This window comes from Aythya ferina (genome assembly GCF_964211825.1).
Source record: "Aythya ferina genome assembly, chromosome: 4".
Lineage (NCBI taxonomy): Eukaryota > Metazoa > Chordata > Aves > Anseriformes > Anatidae > Aythya > Aythya ferina.
Window position 1 is genome coordinate 19106097 of NC_140300.1, and position 18785 is coordinate 19124881.

Genomic DNA, 18785 nt, shown 5'->3' on the forward strand with positions numbered 1-18785 from the left:
GTCATCTTTTGCCCTGCCTCTTGACTAACTTGGCCGCAGCCGGGCCGGGACGCTGAGCCCGGCTTTCCGACCAACCTCCAGAGCTACTCGGCAGCGATGCAGCCTGCCCACAGAACTCATTCCCCTCGCTTTCTTCTTCTGGTCCCGTGTGAATGAGCGAGGCTCCCACTGATCGCTTTATCCTCTTTATTAAGCCTGTCCCTGCAGAGACCATTTTAATTTAATTCAACCTGATAGCAAAGTCTCAAATCCCCGGGACTCTCTCACAACAGTACCATTTCTGACTATTGGATACAAAAGCACTTCTGCGCCATCCTCTTGCTTCCCTTCAAATCAAAAATATCAAGATCCAATTTCTCTAAATCAGCTTTTAGCTCTTGGACTTGTGCCCTTGCTAAGCATATGGTACTAGCAGTGAGCCCTAAAGAAAGTGCTGAGAATTGCCCCTCCTTGTCAGAATACGTGACTGTGTTCAAACGTGCATGCTAGACAGGAAAGGACTAAAAAAATGCCTTCCCACAACACAATTTAAAGAAACATTGTTTGTCAGCCATATCTGCCAAAGTTAAAAAGTTAACTAAGAAAATGGTAAGAAATTTCATTCACTGGCAGATATGTGAATCATCTCTCAGTTTTGTGGGTTTGTTAGTTTAGTCCAAGGACATGTATTGCTAAAACCTACTGTTGTTGGTTTGCAAGATAAAGGGAGAGAGCATCTATCTGCTGGTCTGATTGAACCCACAGGACTGACACCACGCTAGGATTCGGAGAGCAGAACATCGATGCTTCAGGCAGCTGGATGGGCTAAGCTGCTCATTTAATTAAAAATAAAACCAGAATGAGCACCTATACAGGGAAAAAAAAAAAAAAAGAAATTAACACATAACTTAAAAACAGAATAAAATGAGTTATGTCTCTGACAGGCCAGTAACAACTTTTATTTCACAGCAGTGAGGCAAACCTTGGAGAAGGCTGTGATATTCCAGGTCGCTGGTAGATTGCGACTCCTCATGGGAGTCCTTGTGCAGAATCCTCGTTTGCATCGCTGTTCGCATCTGGATGTTGGAAAGCCTGTGAAAACATCCCTATTTTTGGTATTAGGTCATGTTTCATGTGTGTGTCCAGGGCAAAAACACGAAGCTCACTCAGCACAGAGGCAGTGAGATACTCGAGCATGGAAAAAAAGGGCATTTTTATTTGCTCCACTTGCTTTACACAAAGCCTTGCTATTAGCCAGTGTGGAAGTGCAGCAGCAAGACTCATGATAAAACAACCTAACAGGCGATGCAGTATGAAAACAAAGAAAATATTGTATACACAAAAAAAAACAAACAAAACAAACAAGGCTTCTGCTATACAACTTTGTTGGGTAAATATGTTGGAGCCTTTCCAGGAGAACGGTCCCCAGCTGTTACCCTGCCAGAGGCTCTGTGCACACCAGGACTGCTGCCAGATTTAAGATAAATGAACGCCTTATTTTGTAGCCACCCAAAACACCAACGAGACGTGGACTGTTCACATCCTGCTGCATAACCTGCAAGACTTTTGAAAGCTTGGCAACCCAGCAAAAGTCTGGGGCCACCAAGAGGAAACTCTTCTTCTTGGAGCCAGGGTAAGCTCTAGCTTCAACAGCTCTAGCTGCCTCAGTTTCAAAAGACCTGGTGACAACAAAGTCCTGTTTGGTTCTCAGATTCCCCGAGTACAGCTTGTGATGACCAAAACCTGAATTTATTGCTTGTGAGCTGTGCTGGAGGGAGAACTCAGAAGAATAAATCATCTCATTGTGTACAGACAAGATGCAGCATGAAGAACACGGATGTAGATGCATGTTACAAACTAAATTTAAGCTGTGCCTTGTGGAAGAATAAGACCTTGGTAAAACACCTCAGAATCTACCGGGATCATCAGGAAGAGTGTGAATTAGGGCACAATGAGATGTATTTCTGGAATACCTATTAATCCACAAAGTAGACTGAATCTATAGTCAGTGCACTCAAGGCACCAAGCAGCCCTCTGTTATTTTCTGTCTGTATTAACTCGTTAAGATCTCACAGTCTAGAAGCAAAATACCTTTATTTTCCTGGCCACCCAAGTACTCTGGGCTGGGCTCTTGGTTACGTACAATTTGTTGCTGAAATAGTGATTAATATAAGAAAAATGGCAATAGATTTTGACTTTCCTTTTAATCTACAATGAGTTAAAATGACACCTTGGTCTTACTGCAAACCACAAAGACAGATTTTGAAGATAGAGCTCAAGAAACCAAAATGAAATGTATTCCGGAATGTTCGTTTGCTTTTACAGTTCATCAGCAAGCATGATGACCTGCTTCTAATCTTAAAATCTTTGCTGAGATCTTAGCTAAAGAGTCAAAAGCATTTCTCTGCCAAAGCACAGAAATGGTATGGCTTCCTTGTTGCTTTCATTATGAGATGTCCAATTTAAGGTAGTTTTCTGGGTAAAATTTATATTGTTCTTAGATGTCAAAATTAATCCTAATGCACTGCACACTCATCTGAACGGCTGCAGGTTGCAAAGTGTCTTTGAAAAAGGATAGAACGGACATGTCATGCAGCAACCGAGTAAATGCAATCCCTGATTAATATGCAAGTTTTAAAAGTTCAGAAAATGTCATCATACTCCATAGGTGCTCCCTGTTCTCGGAAAGGTCACTGTTTTGCTCGTGTATAAATGTCATTCTACATGAATTTCAATCCAGCAGCTTTTCATAAACTCAAGTCAATGATGATATGTTCAAATATTTGTGTGTTTCCTTTAAAACTGGAGGCAAAGAAAAAATCTCTTCGATCCGTTGACACAGCTGTGAAAGAACGCGGCGCCTGCACATAGATTTCTTTAAATAACCTGAAGATCTTCTTTTCACCATCCCACTGGTATATCTGGGAGAACGTATAGTCACTTCCCAAGGCTAGGTAGTAATTATTCTTAAAGGAGAAAGGCTGCAGCGTCATGGCTCCTCGGGAGGGAAGAGCCTGTATCTCCACGAACTGTTTGCTGTTCCATTTCATTACTCTGGAGTCACCGATGAACCTGGTGAGCGTGATGTACAGGTTGTTCTGCATCCTGAAACTCTTCACAGCCAGGACATCTTCCATGTTGGGGATCTCACTGTGTGGGACAAACTTCTTGGAAGCTTTGTTCCACTGGAGTATAATGGGGACCTGTGAGCGGCTAGAGAGGATTAAATGGGATTTCCCATCTATATCAACAAACTCGGCGTCGGTGTCCCTGAACCACTCGTGAAGGGACTGGTAGGAGTAAAACCCTTTGTTATTCCACTTGTACACTGTGGACAAACCTGCTTTGGAACTATCTGCGATGACAAAAAACATCTCACTGTCTATCTCAAAAAGCTCTATATCATTCGGCTTAGAAATGCGAGACACTTCGATATCCTGGAATTTGACAAACTTTGTCCAGCTTTCATCGTACTTGTAAATGTGCGAGCCACCGAAGAGCTGTGCCACCACCACAAAGACTTGGTCACCAACAAGAATGGCTTTACATCCCACTATGGACTGACCTATTGCCCAAAGAAAAGCACATATTAGCACAGTACAATGCACTCTTCAAACCACAAAAATATTACCAAATCACCCATCCCTTCTTGTAAATCTTTGTCATCTCATAATTGTCTTTTACTACACACCATCAGAGCTTCTTTTCTTGCTTTCTTCTCCCCGGTAACTGGAAAACTGACTTCAAATTGCACCCCTTAAAGGTGAACCCTAAACTGCTCACTACTCTTTATCCAGAATCCTTTGTCCAAATACTACCCAAAACAATTATTTGAACCAGATTTTGTTACTCAGTTACAACAGTTCTTATCTCTTGACTCAGCAAGAATTTGAAATTCTTTTATTCATGGGATGTCTGTATTTCCAGTTTAACTAGAAGAATGAAATATATTCTGTTTTTCTTGGTCCAAGAGGGCCAGAGTCAGCTTTTTGCTACTGATGCGTCTTGTGGATATCAGTACCACAGCAAGATGAAAAAGATAAATCTAACTCTGTTGTTTCTGAATTTTTGGATTACGTTAAACTCAAAATATTTAGGACTACTGCAGTTGCCAGATTAAATCATATCAAGTTATGGTCCATTTTAACAATCTCAAGTCACTATACAAGACCCACATCAAAAGGTAACAACTGAACTATTTATGAAATGATTTGTTGCAAGAAAAGAAGTTGTCTCTGAAACAGTTTATGTAGAACTGAACCTGAACAGACCCCTGTGCTTGCTCTGTCCCCAGCTGGCCCTCACCCACTGCTGTTTCACAGCTAGCCTGTGATGAACCATCACCCATCCAGTGCCAGTAACGTAGGGATTCGTCTCCAGTACCATAAAGTATTTGCAGTGTAGACATGACTACTTGAGCTGATCATTCAGGCTCTTTCTGGTCTAAGTCAAAGAGCACTCTAGAAAATGGTTCACTTCTTTCTTTGCATGTTGAGTATTAAGGCAATCTTGACAACTAGCTCAGGTCCATGAGCCCATATTGTAAAGGGCTAAATTCAGACATCTGAATGCCAAACATACAGCTAATAATGAACCCCCCCTCCCCCCCCAACGAAGTGAACAACCTGTTCCTAAGCCCTACAAAACACACTTTAGGCTCCACAAAAAGCTCTTTACATGATTGTAGTCTGTAACTCTCACACATTTCAGAGTCCAGTGCTTAAGCTGGGCTTTCTGAGAACGTAGGATAGTCATTTGAGAAATGGGTCTCTGCACATGTGCTGGGTGTGCAGCTAGGGTACAAGTCCAGTGGACTTGTAGGCTTGTAGACTGCCCACCCACATGTATCCTTCAAGCCTATTTCTTTCTACATGCAGCAGAATATTTCTGCCTTCTATTTTGCAGGCACTTCACTAACAGCGAGGGCTGCTTTAATCTATCCTTTAACTTAGTGCGATTCAGGCAGGGAGTGGCTCAGCTGTGACATTCACGTTAGTGTTTGTACCTTGAGAACAACTCACAAGTTCAGGCTGAAAAAGCCTAGTTTGTGTGCTATAGCAAGATTAAATGTGCATGTATGAACAAAATGCACTACTCCATGAAATTATTCTTGTACAAATATCGTGAACTTTAATCTGCCAGTTTAAATATAGATGCAGGACAAAAAACATCATCTGGTCCCATCTATGTGTCTCGCCCTCACAATTTTTCCTTGTGAAATGCCAATAGTTCATCAACAACTGGGATCCCAGTGTTTGTGTACCTGTGATGTTGTCGTAACTCCTGAAATTCATTTCAATGTGATCCCACTCCAGCACCATGCAGTTCTCCATGCTGGGCTGTGCAATGGCTACAAACACATCGTTCTTAGAGTTGAATGTATCCACTGACACTGACTGGTAGGGCAAAATCTGGTGAACAACAAAATCTAGGAATATACATTTACAACAGTTAGGACAGGTCCTTGCTGAAAACACAAAGTTGCTGACTATAAACACTAGAAAATGAGTGATATATTCTGAATTTTGTATTAGCCTAAGATGAAGGTGTCAGTGCTCATGTGAGGCATGCAGCAACAGGGGAAAGTGTCTCCTTGCTTTAAGCATCATGAACTGTCCTCTGGCAATACAGCTGCCAAGGAGATCAAATAGGTAAACAGTGGCAGAATTCAGATTTTGCAGCTAGGCTGGCTGGCATCCATGAAATTAGGATCATGTTCACATGCTGTCAAAGAGAAGTCTCTTTCCCCACAGCTGGAAGTTGCTTTCCTGTCAAGTAAAATGGCCTTGCTAGAATCACTTTCAAGCTGAGAGACAGCAACTTCCAGCTGAAGTCCAATAACTTCTTAAGACATGCAAATTTAATCACTAGCAATTTGTGTTACGCTAAACCAGGCAGAAAGTGAAATTATATCCGAAGTTTGCCTGGGGATAACCCCATTTTAGCTAGACCATAGACAAAATGGTGTAATCAAAAACTCAGTTAACGTACCGTTTTACAGGGCATTGTAAAGTAGTTTAAGCATAAAATACAACCAACCTGCAAATTACTATCCAGTGGAAAACTTATTCTAGATGCTAAGACTGAGGAGTTGGAACAACCTGTAAAGGCCAGGAGCGTAACTCCAAAATTCAAGATTTCTACTCAAACTCCAAGTGCCTGTACATTGAGCTTTAAAAGTCACATTGGGCTAAAGTCAGTAGCCAGCACAGAACCAATTTGGGGAAAAAGAGCAAACTGGGTCTGAGTTTGATATTTGGCCTGACAGGTTGTCAAGGTCATTGTTATCAGAAAAGGACATCAGTATAGCAGAGCTGACAAAGAGAAGCTGACACTTCTAAGGTGCTTCTGTCTAGAAGGTGGCAGAAGGCCTGCCCAGGAGTTATACGTAGACATAAATATACAGAAAAGGAAATGATTATCCCACGAAGAGTTTCTCTGCAGAAGCAGACAGCACTCTTTTAAACTCTGTTCTGCTCTGTGCTTCCACCATTCACTCCTACTTTGGAAAGCCCTGAACATCCAGGGATTGGGGTGAAATGCTGATTAAGCCCTCACTCACCCTGGTCCCTCACTTCAGTGTGTTATGAAATGCATGTCTTCCAATGGAAAATTCATCTCTGCATGCTTGAAAGCCTTTGCTATTGAGAAGTTACACTTCTGGTGAATAAAGGCAGATGACTACCATTACACAAACAGAACAGCTGCAACAGAAGTGACAGTCTCCATCCTTTGAGAGACTGTTACAGATAGAGCATGGGCTTGATTCATCAGTGCAGGTAGGAAAACAAAGTTACCTTCATTCCCACTGCGAAAATAAAAGGACTGGAGAAAACTGACAATGTAGGTTGCAGAAAGTAGAAGTGATAAATCATAAGAAGTAAAGTATGGAACAGGAACAGATATAGTCACAGAAAGTTGAAATATTTTTAAAATCTTGAGAGGGGGACAAAAAACAGAACAGATCTAACACTGAAAAAAACATCTTAACAGTTTTGAAACACTTCAAGGAAATCTGTGGGTTAAAACATACCAGTCGATGTGTTAAAATCCACTGCTCATTCAGAAATGATTCAGTGTTAACACAGCTATTTTTACTTGTACCTGTCCTTGGGCTCTTTATGGCACTGGACAACTAAAAATGGGTAACTATGTCAGCCATAATCAGTAAAATGCGACAAACCAGCTGGAAATACCAGACTAATGTGGGACAGAGTTACACAGTAAAGAGATGCTGCCACATCGGGCGTGCCAAAAATCTAGGCCTTAGGGGCGATGGAAGGGGAAGGCCTGTCTTCAAGCCTCCTGAAAGCCAAGCTGGGCTTATAACCAAAAACACGGCGCCCTTGCACATGGTTGCAGGAGAAACACACACACACAAAAGTGAAATGAGTTTACCTATTTGCATGATGCAAGCCATGAGAAGTGGGAAAGACAATATACTACCATAGAAAGAGTTAAAAGTGCAGGTCACTGGCACTGCCAATCACTCTCACTGTGAATAAGTGATCAAGAGTTTCATCCATTGGCTGTTCCTTTAATCTGGCAGCACCTCTTTTACATCTCCCCTTCTGCCATCACTGTGTCAGTTCAGCAAATGCAATGGAGCCTCTGAGATGCACATTTTACCAAGCAAACTCCTTTGTTACCACATGCTACACCCAGTCACGCTCACAGAGCATCAGAGAGCAGAAACAATGAGAGTCTAATCAAGGCTGGCAAAGGAGGGAAGATGGTGCTAAAGGCTAATGTGAATGAAAGATTTGTAGGCTTTCCTCAGGGGAGCGTGTGCTAAGAGCACTGACCAGCACTGAGCAGGAAAGGAGAGTATACCTAGGGGATATGTTACTTTATTTCAAAATACAGCACAGGTCTGAGCCTGTAATTAATCAGCCCTCGGGGAATCAATATGGGCATATTTAGCCTCCCTTTAGATCTGGGTGAAGCAAGGGCAAAGAAGGAAAAGACAGCTGTGGGCTTAAGCCACAGGCCAGCAGACCCACTGGAGCGCTGCAGCACGTGATGCTACATTTATCCTCGGTGTAATTTCACTTCCAGCAGGCAAAGGGACTAACATTAACACATGAATTTTGTCTGTAGCCACTTTATAGCTCAGTATCTAGATGCAAAGACATGACAGAGCATAGGTAAGTCAGTTCAGGTCTGAGGACCAGGAAGACACGGCTTGTTTTTGCAACACTGTCGGTGCTGTTAAATTTCTTAAACCAGACTGAAATGAAATGAAGCCTACTTTTAACATCGTACTTCTGCTCTTCTGTTTACAGACACAGTAACATAACCTGGGAGCAGTTCTAAGCAACATCGCTCGCCTGTTTTTGACATCCTTTCACGTGGCACATTATCACTCCTTACCTCTGCTGCTCTTCTAACATATTTTTGAATTATGAGTTCGTTCTCTTTCACTTAACATATTGCCCTTGGATTACTTTTCTGACCCTGTCCTGAGACTTTATCTTATGTTACCAGTAATCAACTTCTCTACTGTCTCCTAACAACAACTGACTCAATGGCAGATGAGAACTTGAATGCCTCTGACATTACTGTATAGAAGAAAAGGCAAAATACTGACATTATGTACGCGAAACATGAAAGCAATACTCGGAGCTGATGTTCTCATTTGTATGATGTGACTGCATTTAAATATAGGCAACGTCTGCTATTTAGTCATAAAATATAAGCATACCCACATGCAGGATTCTCTTCACTTCCTTCTACATGCTTTACATTACCTAAAATAAAAGTCAAGATCCTGAACAAGACAGTACTTGAAATATTATTGGACATTTCTCTCCAATTTAATGGAGTTCTATAAAGAACTGCTGGCAGTATTGCTGCCACATTTGATGACATTATATCGTGGCCTATTGAATAAAAGTAGCAGATATAGCCAAATCGTTTAAACTTCTCATCATTGCTTTCTGTGAAATACAGAGATTTTGGGAAGCTCATCCGACATCACTATATGGCCTTATTCCAGAAAACAGAAAGCATTCTGTGATGGAAATTAAGTCACAAGTGAGTCATAATCAAGCCCTTTGGAATATGAATGGTCCCAGCTCTTCTCCCATTATCACTTAATCCAAATAAAAACTTTGTATTTCAGCTTCAAAATGAGATTTTCTCATTTTATGCTCGTTCTAGTACTTTGTAGGTACGTAACCCTTTCCTCCCTTCATCCCCCCAGGTCATGCTCACAGAAATGAAATGGTTTAGTCTACAGCTCTGATATTTGACCATTTGCAGTGTGCTTAGAAATATGCATTCTGAATACCTGTAGTGGTGCATTCATAAGCAAAACTTGTCACATCATTTAACTTCTTATCCTGATATTCTGCTGGACCAATACACAGGACATCAGAAACAGTGGAATTTGTCATCTTTAACCACAAAAACAACCACTTGGCTTTGCAGTCACACTCAAATTTATTTCCCCTTAAATCTCTAAAAAAACACACAGAAATAAATATATTTGAAAAGGTTGATAGCAACATAAACACTACAGAACTGTTAGCACCTTGACATACTGAACTTAAAAATATGTGAGTACCTTTGAATTGTTTTTGAACTGAGAAGAGGAAAGACTCGATAAGTTTTATTCTGATGCTCTTTATATGTACACTCCTTCACGGAAGTATTGTCCTCGGAAAAACAGTTTCAGTCTAAGAAATAAGACCATGCATAACACTACTAATAAGAGCACTGTGATTCATGTGCAAAGTCACTTGTATTTACACGTTTTCATAGGATTAGGACTACAGCATAATAAATCCTCACAGGGCGGCTGTCTGCTGCAAGTCTGCTTCCCATCATCTATTGCTGACACAGACAAACCCCATTCCTTCACCAAACTACGCAGCACCAGTGCTTGACAGGGTGGGCTTGCTGCTATCACTTTTGTGCTACGTTAAAAAACAGACCTAAGACTGGTATTTTCAGATTCCCTGCTGATGGGGAGTCCTGTCAGTTTAACCTCCCCCCTATTAACTTACGTACAATTTCACATACTATGCCTGTTCTCCAATGCTTTGGCAATTTTGCGGCTTACAATTGTACTTCTTTAGTTAAGAGAGTCAGGGATGCTGACTAGCAGCTTAGTTACACACACACAGACAAAAAACATGGACTATAAGTCAGCAATGTGCTACAACTGCACAAAATCAGGGGAAAAAAACATTTTAATTAATACATTTCACTAAAATAATCTCAAGTAATACTTGCAACAGCAACAGGAAAAGCTATGCAGAGAAATTATAGTTTTAAAATTTGTTGTCTCCCTTTTGCTAAAGAAATATAAATATAAAATAAAATATAAATAAAACATTAGAGAGAAGTACAATAATGCAAGCTATGTACAGCACCATGAGAAGCAACACTGATTTGAGAAATAGCAGTTATTCTAGAGGGATCTACCAAGTAAACAATCTTAGAGAAAAGACAGAAGAGCAAAATGCACGTTTATTTTCTGCAGATATCAGACACACACGAAAGCAGAACTTCAAACACAGAGCAATAGAAACACAGAAGCAGGCAGGCAGTAGGAAGATTTTCATTACTTACAGTTCAATTAGAGAATCTAAGTCACTGAAGACATCCCTTGGCAGAAATTTAAGATGGTTATTGGCCAAAGAACTAGAAAAAAAAAGTTATAGCTTAATATAATTGTTATCTCTCATCTTGTTGACTCTTACAAAGTCTGAACTCGCTCACAGAATGTTAATTATCGGATACTGTCCAGCCACTGGCATTGTTAACTACCAGGAACACGCAGGCATTAATTACACTCATTCAAGAATGGTGATTGCTCAAAGAAAGAAAATGAAGCTGACGCAAAAGTAAAACATATAAAGCTTTTTTATTGCCTGGGTGAAATGTGACACAGAGAGCAATGACTGAACATGCTGAAAAGAAAGAGGAATGTTAACCACACGTACACAGCACCACGGTGGCACCACTGGCAGCACCCACAGGCAACTGCTGCACCCCAACACGACCTGTGAGCATGCACAGGCAGCTGAATGTGCCTGTGAATTTTTTTAAGGCCGTTTTTTAATTTGTGGGAGGCACGTTACTGACTGTTGAAGGTTGCTGAAAGCACAGAGGTAAACAGAGGTATTAAATGTGGCTTGAAAGCCAGCTATCTGCAAGGAGAGTTTTGCTCGAGTACAAATTACTGGATGTTAAATAACTTACAGGTGGGTTAGGTCTCGGAGGCCACGAAATGCATTTCTTGAAATGGTTTCAATTTTGTTTCCTTCAATGAATCTAGGCAAAAAAAAAAAAAACTATTTTCAAAGACTTTAATTAACGTTATGAGCACCACACCAGTGCTTTAGCCTATGTCCTCCAAACTCAGCAGGTTCCTGGGTAGTCCCTTCAGACTTAGAGGTGGGGAAGTCTTGGTGGAGTTGGTCATATTGCCTCATCACCTTGCCCCTGGTGTACCACAAGTAATGATGCAGGCACCAGGCCACAAATATCTGGCAGCAGAGGAACAAAATGGACAAAGCAAAAAAAAAACAAACAACATTATTCCTTTGTAGTTTAATTCTCATGGAGCGTGTTGTGTGAGGAAAGAGACCTGGGTAAGACAGACTTCTGAGATGGACTTTAGAAGCTAAAGTCCTGCTTTCCTCTCAACGGCTGCCTGAATTGTGGAATCACTGGGCAGCAAACAGCCAGGACTTCACAGGCTGCAGATGGACACTGCTCAAGGAGCCCACATCCGAAGGAAGAGTGCCCACAGCCAGGTGGCTGTACGCACAGTATCACCTCTGCACCCGCAGAGCTGGAGGGCTCCCAGCCCACTGTCTCTGCAACAACGTGAACTGCACCTACATACTGGTATCCCAAGCCCAAAGTCTGCCTAAACGGAAAGACCACTGCCAGAGGCCCTGTTTGTCTTCTTGCTGCCACATTCCAGCGCTCTCCAGCTGGGACATCACCTCTGCAGGGCACCCAGCTGCACACAAGTCATGGCCCTGCGTACTGGAGAACAATGGTAGTGATGCATCGATTGCTGGAGCATGCTGCTCATCCCGAATGCACATCAGCATTTAAACAAAGAGCTGATATTCGAGCATCCTGACCCCAGAGCACTTGAGGACACATCCATAAATATACCATCAGCACTGCAACGTCGCTGCGGCCAGGTGGCCATCAAGATATTGCATGGTACAGCTGTATCTGTAGGAAGAAAACTGAACATCAACGTCAAAAATAGTTTTATGAAACAAAATGGTCTCCCTTTCCCCTGTGCATCCTTGTTTGTCTTACAGGGAAATATAGGAAAGATCATTATGCATCAAGGTTACTGCTTCAAAGAGTCAAGACAGGGCTGCAGCCCCGAGTGGGAGGTGAGATGACAAGAGCTCTGGGTTCCTGAGTTGAGACAGCCAAAATCCTTCATGAAGTGACTGGGAACCTCACTGCATGCAAAGGATGCAAACTAAAGTATCGTGTCTGCACGGAGGATGTCAGTAAAGGGTCAACCATACTCTGTTACAAGGCAGCCTGGGGAAATGAATTCAATCCACAGAGCAGAGAGCCAAACTGCTCCCTGACACAGTACCACACACACCGCCAGCTCGCCCTCAGTGCAAATAAACACGGCTTCACTGAACACAGCATGGAGGGACGATGGAAATTTAGGCTGGGACTCAGTAATTTGCTGGATTCCTGTGTTACCAAACCCAGCCTCGAAGGCCTTCTACCCTGGGAACAGCAGCAAAGTTCCCATCTTTATCAGACCTTTCTCATCCACACTGCGCAAACGTAGGCTGGCAGTGTCAGTGGTGCGGGTGCATGGAATCCTGCTATCAGTTTTGCGAGTGCGGTGTGACACAGTGCTCCTGCTAGGGGATAGAGGTAGCTGCTGTGGGTGCTCCCCAGCTGCTCTTCCTTTGGAGACTGCATGGTACACAAAGAAGCTTGCTCTTGTTCTTCAGTAAGGTTTCCTTATGCTCTGTAAGGTCTGATCATTGGCAATTGTGAGACACCAGCTATTACAACTGTGACGGTGTTACTGTCTGCAGAGACCCAAAAAAACAAAAAGCCCAGTCACATTCAGTTCCCAAAAGGTACTGGTGAGATTTGCTGGGAAGAGGAAGCGCCCTCAGGACTTGGCAAGGCAAGGAGAATGACCACAACCATTAACTGAGACCATTTGGTCGGCTGTCACTGAAGGAAATTCAGACTGCAAGGCTTTACCAGTCTTAATTGTGTTCCCTGGTTTGCAACCAGCAGCCAGAGACAGAAATTGTCCCTTTGATGAGCTAAGGAGGGGCAGGATTTTCTTCTTCCTAACAGGGGTCTGGTTGCAGTTACCAATGCAACAGTTACTGTAGCGTATGCTACTGTGCCAAGCTCCATTTTAGACTCATCAGCTCTTCAAAGCCTAAGCAAGTCATCATGGAAACAACATAAAAATATTTGCAGGGTTGGGTTTGTGTTTTGTTTTTCTCCTTTTTACCAGCTTTCTACAATTTACTTTTTTTTTTTTCCTGCAGACACTTGGAAAAGAGAATAATCAGCTAACTTACTGTCACTCAAAAACCTAAACGTAGCTGAATTGTGGATTTCAGCACGCATCACTTACGATTATCCTCTACCTCTTGGTCTGCTAATTCTACTGTTGACTGCTTCTCGTGTATTAGACCATTAGTCCTGAACATACACCAACTTAATACCTACTTACCTGCAAGTCCTTAGCAAGAATCAGTTTTATGAGCACTGGTCTTCCTTTAGGCAATGACAGAAATGTTTTCCACAGCTACCTTTCAGCGCAGAAAGGTGGGTGGAAAGACAAATTTTTTTTTTCAGATTATATTCAGAGTTTAAAACATACCAGCTCATGTCCGGTAACACAGAGAAATGGCAGTCCTTTGCAGTAGAAGTGAGGACAACCTGGTACCAGGGCTAATACATTTTTAAAAGAAAAAAGGGTGACCTAAAAAAAGAAAAAAAAAAAGATCGGGAAATGAAAATGATGTAAAAACCAATGGAGACGTGAACTCAGTTAAGAAAAAGGAAAGTCAAATAAATGTAAATAATACTATAAATAATTACAATAATTATATGAAATATATGTTTATATATATCCATATATTCATAATTATTTATAATATGAAAATAAATGCCATGGGCATTAAATGAAATATCAGAACAAAGACAAAGTTGGAGAGAAAAGTTGGGGAAAGAGGGCCAGTCCGGTAATCAGGGCCGTTCTGGGCAGTACCCTGACACCCTGCAGCTCCTCTTCAGGCTGTCAGCAGGCCACGAGAGGCTTCACCGCCTCTTTCCTGAGATCCAGAATTCCTTCAAAGTGATGGCACTGTTCTGTAAAGCCAGGACAAGCTCTTGTTCAACAACATTTTTTCAGTGTACGGTAATTACACAGAGCCACCTTGCACCCACGGCATATTTTAAAAATCCACTGCAACCTCTGGAAAATGGTGAGCAACCATAAAGGACATTTGCACAGAAATGGAACATAAATCCTTCATCTCTCCTGCTCCTGGTAATCATAGCAAAGACTAAGACTTCATGGCAGGAGTCTTGGCAACTTATCAAAACATCTTGATTTATAAAGGACGGGGATATACATAAAATACCAGACTTACAAGTATTCTAGATGGAAGAGACCGGCGAAGGCATCGTCTCGTATAACAGTAAAGGAGTTAGAGTTCAGCAAGCTGCAAACAGAGAGCAGGCATTAGGAAAGCACATTAAAACCCAACACACTGTGTTACGCCAGTTGTGTTTATTGACCGTGACCAAACCCATCTTACCGACTCCAGCCCACATTGCCCCACCAATGCAGCACACATAAAACACTGTGGAACGGTCTATAAAAAATTTTAAAAAGAGGCATAATGTGATGCTAGTTCATGTCCACTACTCCCCAAGAAATACGTTTGCTGTACCATTCACCTTGGTTAAATACAGCCTGGTGCTAGATTGCTTTGTCCCCTAAGTAGGACAAGTTGTCCTTTCAGGGTGAGTCTGCTGAGTGTGGACCCCAGGTGCCCACAACCCTGAAGCCACGCTGAAAGTTTTCAAGAGAGCATCTCAGTGCCTCTCCTAAGCTTGGAGACGTAGGGAGCCCTTTTGCACCGGCACCAGCTTCCATTTATGCCATCTTGGTGGATCAGGGCTCGCTTGTTTTTAGCTCACAGGTGGATGCTCCAAGCCCAACCTGTAAACGTCGGAGGAGAGCACACAGTTTGCACGACCTGTTTGTCAGCTGCAAATGCAGACGTGCTCAAACTGCCAGAGACAGAAAGCCCTCCTGCCCCTGGAGAGCAAAACTCCACATCCAAATGAACCAAGGAGAAGCAGCTCCAGGTACTGCCTTGCCCTGCCTTGTGAACTTCAGGGCCAAAATGTGTTGGAGCTGCCCCAAGTGGTTTTCATCTGAGCCAGGAGAATGCAGTTAGGAGAAGGAAGCCATGGAAAGGCTTGGCCAGCTACGTTCCTCCTTTGCTGTATCAGAGCACACAGGTAGACAAGTCTCCAATGTTTATGTTCAAAGGCAAACTCAGCCATCTCCTTTGAAGAGCAAAACTTCTTCAGTCTAAAAAGCAAATGCTACTCAAATCATTTTTGTAAAATTTCAGAATTTTCAGCTATAAGTGAACATCTTTGCACTGATCAGTTTACTACAGTAACTTAATCTTCTTTTTGTATGGTTTTAGGCATTTTGCTAAAATTAATTTATACGACTAATGAACATGAAATGCAAACTTTCCCTGTGATCATTGCATTACTGCTTCATCATGGTGACTGTGACCAAAGATACAGTCCTGATGTACACCAGTGCTCTGTTCAGTACTTGTCGTCATTTCATCCTCCCTTTTTGGCTGTTTGAAGGGCAAACTCCCCAATTACATGGACCAATGAAACGTGTCAGGGTCCAAGGTGATGATGGTGGTGGTTACAAACCCCTCTCAGTCCAACATCTGATCTGCCACATAAAATGAAACTTCTGACTTTCTCAACAGCTGACCTTCCTGCCAGCCCAACACTTCTTCCTGGAAGTCTGTTACACCTATTGAGAGGGAACAACCTTCATCTGCTCAGATTCCCCTGTTCTATTTTGCACCTACAGATTCATCTCTTTCCTTCACAAATGGCACAGGTCTGCTGTTTCCACCCATTCACAGATGGGCAAAGCACAGGACTCTGTGCTGGTCCTGAAGTCCCACAAAAGCTTTGATTTGGGACTTAGCTTATGCTTAAACACTGCAGGGTAAATCCTCTATTTCCCCAAAGAGATCAGAGAAGGCATTGTAGGAACATGCTCTGCTTTTAGTCCTGATCTATGCTTTCAACAAAAGGGGGCTTGAGGACATCAGCTTTTCCTTGCTTAGGTAAGCCTTTCATGTAAGAAATATTAGAAAATACTTTGTATATTAGAAAAACAAACAAACAAAAACTTAGCACAACAGTAAATGCAATTTTTCATTAGCATACATTGTGACAGCTGTATTTAGAAACGAGGTGATTAATTATTTGCTTATCTTGCCTACTGTATCCTCTCACCCTAAAAACCAAAGTTGATCAACCTTCTCATCCCAGGCTGTGTTGCCTGGTGTTAACAAAGGTGAATGCCTCCGTAGACCTCCTGACCAAAGGTGAGTCAGAACCTGCGAAGACTCAGCCCCACAGGCCTTAGAATCATGGAATCATTTAGGGTGGAAAGACCTTCAAGATGATCAAGTCCAACCACCAACCCAACCTACCAAGTCCCATCACTTAACGGCGTCCCTTAGTGCCACATCCACACATCTCTTGAATGTCCTCCACAGAGGACACTCCACTACCTTTCCAGGAGCAGATTTTGATTCTGTGAAGAAATTCCTCTTAACTTCCACCCTAAAGCTCCCCTGGTGCAACTTGAGACCTTCTCCTCACATCTTATCGCTCATCACCTGAGACAAGAGACCAACACCATCCTCACTGCAGCCTCCTCTTCTCCAGACCAAACAACCCCATTCCCTCAGTCATTCCCCATAACTTGTGTTTTCTAGTTCCTTCACTGGTTCGTTGCTCTTCTCTGCACATGCTCAAGCAACTCACTGTCCTTGTAGTGAAGGGCCCAAAACTGAACGCAGTATTAGAGGAGCGGTCTCACCAGTGCCACACACAAGGGAACAATCGTTCCCTGCTCCTGCTGGCCTCCAGCCCTCACCTTGCCCACTTCTCCCCAGTGTTTTCCATGGGGTGCTGTCCCTGTCCCCAGGCAGTGAGTGGGAGAAGGACCGGGCAGGCCGCAGGAGAGGCAGCTGGCCATGGCACTCCCAGATGCATCACACCACCTCTTCCCCCAGACCAATTTAAGCTGATGGCTCTGTAGCCAGCGCTCAGCCCACATTTCTGTTGGGCCACGTATCTTTTAGCCTTGTATCTCTTCAGGGCCCCACCAGGGCGAGGCAAGGAGGGCTGGCCTGGCACAGGGAGGCACAGCACCTCGCTGTAGGGTGCCGGGAGCTGGGACATGTGGCAGGGTCACCTCCTGCGACGGGGTGCATCCCGCCCATGGGACCCCTTCAGCCCTGGCCAGACCAGGAGTTGGGGCAGCCACCAAACCAAGAAGGGTCACGCTGCAGACAACACACACATTTTGGGCACAGAGCCCTTCCTGGAGGGGTGCAGGTGTCCTCCTGCCTTCCCCGTGCCATGCCACATCTCCCCATAGCGTCCCGGAACACCACGCCGTGAACCTGGCGCTCAGTGCAAACGGACGGGGAGGGGAACTCTGCCCTGAACTTAACGCTGAAACTCAAAAAAAGCACTCAGGGCGCCAGAAAGCGCTTTCTGCCCTCCTTTGGGCAGTGCAAACAGACTGCACGATGGCTCACGCTGCTGCAGGATGGCGCACAGCTGCCCCGGGCTCCCAAGCGCACGCCGTGCCCTCAGCCCGGCTCCTGCCAAAAGCGCAGCCGGGGCGCCGGGCAGCGTGCGGGGACGGGCGCCCCGTGCTCGGGGTACTTACAGCAGCTGCAGGGAGGGCAAATGGGAAAACATCCTGTCCTTCACCTCCGAGAAGGTCCCGTTTACCAGGCTCCTGCCGAAGGGAAAGAAGAGCCGCGGGTGAGGCTTCCCGGAGCCTCGGGTTTTGCCGCTGCCCGCAGGGAAGGACGAGAGGGGGAGGCGGGCAGGGCTTAAGGAAACCGTGCTAAAAACAAACAAACAAATAAACAACAACAACAACAACAAAAAAAACAACAAACATGACCGCGACCCCCCGGCCGCCCCCCGTCCCCGGGCACTCACAGGGAGCCGAGCCCGGCGGGGAGGCTCCGCGGCGCCCCGGCCGCCCCCACGCACAGCGCCGACTCCCGCCAGCAGCTGCAGGGCGGCCCGCAGCGAGGCGCCGGCGGCCTCCGGCTGCCGCAGGGCACGGCCACCAGGGCCACCAGCAGCCCGGCCGCGGTAGCCCGGAGCGCCAGCAGCCGCCGCGGCCCCGCCATGCCGCCGCCCGCTCCCCCCCGCGCCGCCACCTCCCCCGGGCTGACATCAGCGCGGCGCCGCCCCGCGGCTGCGCGGCCCGCCCAGGGGCCTGGCCCCGGCTCCCCTCAGCGCCTGCCCCGGGTGCCCCCCGGCGGGGCTGAGGCCGTGGGTGGGTGCCCACGGGGTTATTTTGCCCTCCTGGAGCCGGGGTGTGTCGTGGAGCAGCGTGGGGGTGCTGCCTCGCCTTGTTTTTTTGGCCCCCCGTGAGGGAGATGCTCAGCAGTGAGGTGTCTGCTCCCGTGTGGCATCCCCCCAAAAATCCATGTGGCCGCTCC

At 44.6% G+C, this 18785-nt stretch overlaps 1 protein-coding gene across 1 annotated transcript; it reads right to left on the reverse strand.

Moving 5' to 3' along the window:
• Positions 1 to 1175: 1175 nt before the first annotated feature.
• Positions 1176 to 18473, reverse strand: LGI2 (leucine rich repeat LGI family member 2). The gene is made up of 8 exons (XM_084516487.1): positions 18274 to 18473; positions 17993 to 18064; positions 14619 to 14690; positions 11191 to 11262; positions 10558 to 10629; positions 9272 to 9441; positions 5243 to 5407; positions 1176 to 3544 (listed from the first exon to the last, which is right to left on the reverse strand). Exons 1-8 carry the CDS (start codon positions 18468 to 18470, stop codon positions 2727 to 2729), a joined length of 1638 nt encoding a protein of 545 aa, XP_084372613.1. The 5' UTR covers positions 18471 to 18473; the 3' UTR covers positions 1176 to 2726.
• Between the last annotated feature and the right edge of the window lie 312 nt (positions 18474 to 18785).